General features: G+C 64.1%; 1 protein-coding gene across 1 annotated transcript in view; it reads right to left on the reverse strand.

Annotated features, from left to right (window-relative positions):
- Nucleotides 1–790: 790 nt before the first annotated feature.
- Nucleotides 791–6244, reverse strand: part of ADORA2A (adenosine A2a receptor) — a 7727-nt gene continuing 2273 nt past the window's right edge. Inside the window, exon 2 of the mRNA XM_004716372.2 lies at nt 791–1956. Coding sequence (XP_004716429.1) covers nt 1113–1956 — 844 coding nt within the window. The 3' untranslated portion in view covers nt 791–1112. The remainder of the gene's footprint in view (nt 1957–6244) is intronic.

Here is a 6244-nt window from a genome sequence, read left to right on the forward strand (position 1 = left end):
GGGGCTTCTCACTGGCTGGCTTTCAGGACACAGCCAGGCCTCTCTTTCACAACGGTCTGCTGAAAGCCTTCATCATCGCCGGAGCACACAGGCCCCCTGACAGTCGGCACGCCGGCCAGGAACTGAACTCGGCCTCCCGGTGGGGAGAGGCAAGGGCCCTGGCCACTGTCCCCCCACGATGGCCCATTGTGGCCTTGCTGGCAGCAGGGGCAGGGTCCCTCCAGGGGAAGCAGAGTCCAATGCAGCCCAGCTGCACATGGGCCTGGGCCCCCTCTGCCTGGCTGAGTCTCAGGTCCCCCTCTCTGATGAGACCATGGAGCAGAGAGGCTGCTGGGAAGCTGATGGGGGGGGGGGGGGGGCGGAGAGCCCAGCCTGACACAGCGTATCCTCCCTCCAGTCACCCCATATGAGGGACAGTGGAGGGCAGGGGCCACAGTCTCCCCCCATCCCCCAGGCTTCCCCAGCCCGGGATTGGTGCAGTGGTCCCACAGGGAGGGCAGGGCGTCTGTCTGTGACACGTGCCCACACCCTCCGTGTGCTGGCCTGGCTGAGGGCGGAAAACAGACATGACTCGGGTCCAGCGGGACACGCTGAAACACAACAGGACTCCTTTTTATTTGATCTCCAAGGGCATGCGGCCGTCAGGGGAGGCGGCGAGAGGGCTCTTCCCTCGGGCAGCTGTGGACGGCCGTTCCCCTCGGGTCTCAGGCTCCTGTCCTGAACCACCACCTCCCCGCCCCTGCCCCACCCCCCACCCCCAACCGCTGCCCGAGTCAGCCCTGGACTGACAGGCTCGGCCGGTGTGCCCTGCCCCCAGCACCCTGTAGCAGCGGGGCCTGCACGGACAGGGCACCTAGGGGTGGGGGGGCCACGGTCCCACCCAAAAGTTCCTTCATGCGGACACAACAGCCCCTGGGCCCCACGGAGTCCAGGGTGAAGCCTATGGCCAGACTCCCCCGGGGGGCCACCCCAGCCCTCACCAAGGCTCCGGCCAGCTTCTGCGGGGACAGGCCAGCATCCTGTCCAGCATGGGAGTCGTTCCCAACCCAGCAGGGCAGACACCCTTTCTCTTCCTACAGGGGCGACCCAAGGTGGTGGGGAGGGGGCGGGGGTCAGGACACACCCGATCCGTCCTGGGCCAGGGGCGTCTCAGGGCCGGGGGAGTCAGGGCTGGCTTCGGGGAGGCTCCTGTCCCGGGGGGCCCCCCGGGCGTAGCCGTTGGGCCTGCGCTCAGGGCGGGGGGCACTGCCGTTGGCCCACAGGCCCAGTGAGTGGCTATGGGAGCGGCGGCCAGACTCGCCGTCCTCACCGTCAGTGGCCCGGGCACTGGCCCCGGAGGCCTTGTAGGGCTCCGGCCGGCGCAGCACGTGGCTGCGGATGATCTTGCGGAAGGTGAGGCGGAACTCTCGGATGCGGTAGGCGTAGATGAAGGGGTTGACCACGGAGTTGGTGTGGGAGAGCACAATGGCCAGGTACATGAGCCAGGGGGGCGCGTGGGCGCAGTCGGGGCAGAAGAGGGTGAAGCAGTTGATGACGTGCAGGGGCAGCCAGCAGAGGACGAAGAGCCCCACAATGATGGCTAGCGACTTGGCCGCGTGCACCTCCTTCTGCAGTGTGGAGCGCGCCCCCCGCTCACCCGGCGCCGGCTGGCTCTCCATCTGCTTCAGCTGCCGCCGGGCGGCCAGGAAGATGCGCAGGTAGACGGCCAGCATGAGCAGCAGGGGCAGCAGCACGCAGGCGAAGAAGTTGTAGTACACCATGTAGCCCATGGGCACCACCTCCTCGAACAGGCAGGCCACCTGGCCCGGCCCGCAGGCCTGCGAGAGGTTCCGGCCCTCCTCCGGGACACTGCAATGGTTCCAGCCCAGCATGGGGGTCAGGCCGATGGCGAAGGACAGCACCCAGCAGATGGCGATGATGCCCTTGGCCCGGGCACCTGTCACCAGGCCGTTGTACCTGGGGGAGCAGGGAGTCAGCCTCAGGGGGTGCCCCAGGATGAGGTGGCCGCCCCAGCCCACCCCCCTCATGCTGACTCACGGCAACCCGACAGAGAAGGGAGAGCCCCCCCCACGCCCGGCCCACCGTGGGTTTCTGAGATGGTAACTCTTCACGGGAGTAGAGAGCCCCAGCGTTCTCCCTCAGAGCAGCTGATGGTTTTGAACTGACAACCTTGTGGTGTGCGGCACATCATGCGGGCTCCCATGCAGCCCCCATCCCCACGGCCATCTAGCTCATTCCGAACAGGACAGGGTAGAACTGTCCCTGTGAGCTTCCAAGGCTGCGGATCTTTACAGGAACACGGACGCTCATCTCTGCCCCACAGGGCAGCTGGTAGCTTCGAACTGCTGCCCTTGCGGTGAACCACCACTGTGCCACCCGGGCAGTGGGCCCAGCCCTGCCTCATCAGGTCCCTGTGGGGAGGGAGGTGGTCGTATTGGTGGAGGGGGGCTCTGGGAGGGCAGTCAGGCCCCTGTGTATACGTTCTTTCTCTCCTGTTGGAATTGGGGGGCTTCCCCAGAATCTCACAAGGAGAGAGCACAAGGGGTGAGGTGCTAGGAAGGACCCGGGGCCCCAAGCCAAATGAGATGCCTCCTGGGTCCTCCCAAGCCCACCCACAACACACACACACACACACACACACACAACCCCAGGAGAAAGGAGGGGCTGAAATGGTCCCCCCCATGGGGCAGTTCTGACATCTAAGTGGGAACCCTGACCCCAACCCACTTCCATGCATCCCTTCTGACCCAGCAGCACCCAATGGGACAGGGTGATGCACCCCCCTGGGGGCCCCCGAGGCTGTCAGTCTTCACAGGGGCAGACAGCCTCCTCTTTCTCCTGAGGAGCAGATGGCTGGTGGGTTAGTCGCCAAGGCTTAACCCACTGCGTCACCAGGGACCCTTGAACCACGCCCACTGCCCCTGAGCGGGTTCTGATGCCCAGCAACCCCGTAGGGCAAAGTAGGACTGCTCCCTGGGGTCACAAAGGCCGGTGCGCCTCATCTCCCGCAGACCTGCCCCCCAGGGTCTCCACAGCTGTCAAGCTTTACGGAAACAATCAGCCTCATCATTCTTCCTGGGAACGGCTGGTGAGCTTGAACCGCCGACACTGCGGTGAGCAGCCTGATGCCAAACTCACACTGCCACCAGAGAGGGATCCTGCAGGACTCCGGTGAGCTGACCCAGCTCTGGGCCCGCCAGATTCAGACCAGCTTCCCATCTCAGACTCCTCCAGGGGTGCCTTGAGTGGGGGCTGGGAGCCAGAGACTCCCAGGAGGGGCGGGCGCCTGCCAGAGAGTGGCCACTTGGAGGTAGGGGCACCCCACCACTGACCCGGGCCACCCCCTAGCTCTGTCTGAGAAGGGTGACACCCCTGTGTCTGCCTGCACCAGCAGCCGGGACTTGGGGTCCAGGGAGGACGCGGGGCATCCTCGCAGCCACTCTGACACACGGGAACCCACAACAGGTGACTCCCTTTCTTGTTTGCGCGACTCAGTCCTGGGACTGGGCAAGCCCAGTCTGGGCAGCAAACCTATGTCCAGGGACGCAGGCTGAAACACGGAGAGGCCTGCCCTCCCCACTCCCTCCCGCTCCCTGCCACCCCGTCCACTCCCACGCTGAGCCCCCCTCCAAGGTAGGTTCTAATACTGTGCCCCTGTGCGGTTCTGACTGCGAACCTTGACAGGAGCCGAAAGCCTCGTCTTTCTCCTGAGGGGCAGCTGGTGAGTTTGGGGCTGACCTCGTGGGCTGACCCCGCCCCCCAGGACTCCCCACTCTGGGTATCGTTCAAGACAGCCCGCAAATGCAAATGATGATCAGTGACCACACGCCAGTGGCTGCTGACCTCTGACCTAGCCAGCCCCCGAAGTTCACAAGTTGGGGCAGCTGCAGTATGGGCACAAGACCAGGCTGACTCTTCGGACACTCCCCGGTCCCGAGGGGGATAGGACAGAGGCTAGCGTGCCCTCTACAGCTATTCTTGGGGAGGATACACCTGCCCGGGGCCAGGGGCCTCCCAGGCGAGGACACAGCCCCTCAGTGGGCCAGCCCAGGGAGCCCGCAGCAACCCCCTGCCCTGCGATGTCACAGCTTCCCCATGACTGGAGCTTATGTGGCCCCGACCAGGGCAGACAAGGCTGTCGGCAAACAGTCACACCCAGGCCCCCTCCCCTCCGCCCATATGGCAGGGCCCTGGGCAGCACCAACAGTCTGCGCTCCACTGCCGGCCTGGAGGCTGGAGGGTCAAGTCCAGCCAGCGGCTGTGCAGTGAAGAGGTGGCGAGAGATGATGGCCACCGGCACCTTCCACCCCATCCATCACCACAGGGGTCTCTGAGACTCAGACTCTGGAAGGGGCTTGGTCCCTGGGCCCCGTGGGCCCCGACTTTCCCCTCTGGCCCTCAAAGCCTCCATTTCCTCGTTTGTAAGGCTGGGACCCAGACTCTCTGCCCTGCGGGGCCTGTCCCTAGTCAAGGGGCCCAGTGCAAACGACAGCGTCTGTCTGTCTGAAATGGCAGAACGAGGCGGGGCAGGAAGCCGGGCGGCTGGGCCTCTCCCAGAAGGAGACCCCGAGAGCTGCCCGCCGGGGGGCACGCACACTTCCTGTAGGGACGGCTGATCATGGAGGTCTCCCAGGCCCCGGGGAGGGACCTAACGGGGGGAACCCACCGCATGGATGTGGTGGGCTGGACACTCCCAGTGGCCTCGCAGGACAGGCCCTCCCCCCAGGGTGACCAAGGCTGCCGGTCTTTACAGGACAGAGCAGCCTCACGGGGCCATACCGCTGGCCAGTGCTGAGACCACTGCTCCCCCCTGTAAAGATCAGCCAGTGCCACTGGGGAGCCACAGCGGCCCTCGAGGACAGAGCCTAGATGTCGCTGTCCCCTAGGACTGTCCAGGCTGTCAGTCTCTATGGGAATGCAGGGTCTTGTCTTTCTCCCCCAGGGCAGCTGGAGGGTTTTCACCATGGACCATTTGGCTGCAGACCAGAGCTTAACCCACGGTGCCACCAGGGACACTTTTCCCAAAAAACACTAAAACCAAAACAACGTCACTGCCATGTCGTTGGAGGTGACTCACGGCAACCCCGTAGGACTGGGAAGACCGGCCCCTGTGGGCTTCCGAGGCTGTAACTCCACAGGAGTAGAAAGCCTCATCTTTTTCTCTAAAGTCAGTGGTTTCAAACCGCCGACCTTTGGGCTGGCAGCCTAGTGCCTAATCCGCTGTGCTACCAGATCTGTTAACTGTGGGACCAGCAGTGGCTGTGCCTGGAGGGAGTCCCAGTGTGCCTTTGGGGACCAAGGGGACCAGGGCACTTTCTGCCATCCTCCCTCCATCCCTCTCTGGTGTATTACGTGGAGTGATACTGAATTTTTAAAAATATAGACTCATTTTTTGTGATTGGAACAAAAGCTCCTGAAACTGTGATCTGAGTCCCAGACACAGCCCTGGACCCTTAGCGTTTCCCGGGCCTCCATCTCCCCAGGGTCCATCTTGTCCCTCCAGAAGGGACATCCAGGCCACCAGCATGCCCCTGCTGCTCCAGGCCCACCACAGTGGGGTGGACATGGTGGGGCAGGGGTCCCTGGTGTCACATGCTCTGAGCCACCCCTGGGAGAAAGTGGACCCCAGTCGTCCTCTAGAGCTATGATCCTGAAGCAAAGAGTCACCTGCCCAATGCAGGCAGAGCCAGCTCGATGGCTCCCTGCAGTGCCACTGCCTCCAGGATATCCTCCCCGCCTAGCCTGTGCCTTTGAAGGCAGGGGGTCCCCACACTGCCAGCACCCCAGGGCAGCACCTCTGGTCACTGCCTACCCTGCCTCTTTCCCCACAAGTTCCCTGCTATTTTCCCCAAATCCTCATGACCCGTGTAGGTGCCTGGGACAGAGGTGTCCCCATGCAGAGGCACCGAAAGGGGCCCCCTATCACAGCATGTCCTCTGGGGCATGCCAGGGCAGGCATCCTCAGGAGCTGGGCTCTGCTCCTCTCCACCAGCACCCAGAGGTGAGCCTCACTGACAGCCCCGGCCCCTTCGGGCCTCCTTGCTCTCAGCTGTCACTGGGCCCCATCCCCAAGGAAGGGCCAGTGACACCCCCCACCTGTCCTGCTCTGACGACGTTCTAGCCCGCCCAGAGTCCTGGGAATGAGAGGTGCTGCCCAGGGGTCCTGGGAGCTTGCAGTCATGAGGGTGGCCAGCAAGGGTCTTCCAGGACGCAAGCCCAGCCACACCCTCCTTCCCCAGGGGCC

Source organism: Echinops telfairi, unplaced genomic scaffold (genome assembly GCF_000313985.2).
Source record: "Echinops telfairi isolate 266 unplaced genomic scaffold, ASM31398v2 ScPeMD7_29;HRSCAF=101, whole genome shotgun sequence".
NCBI classification, from domain to species: Eukaryota; Metazoa; Chordata; class Mammalia; order Afrosoricida; family Tenrecidae; genus Echinops; species Echinops telfairi.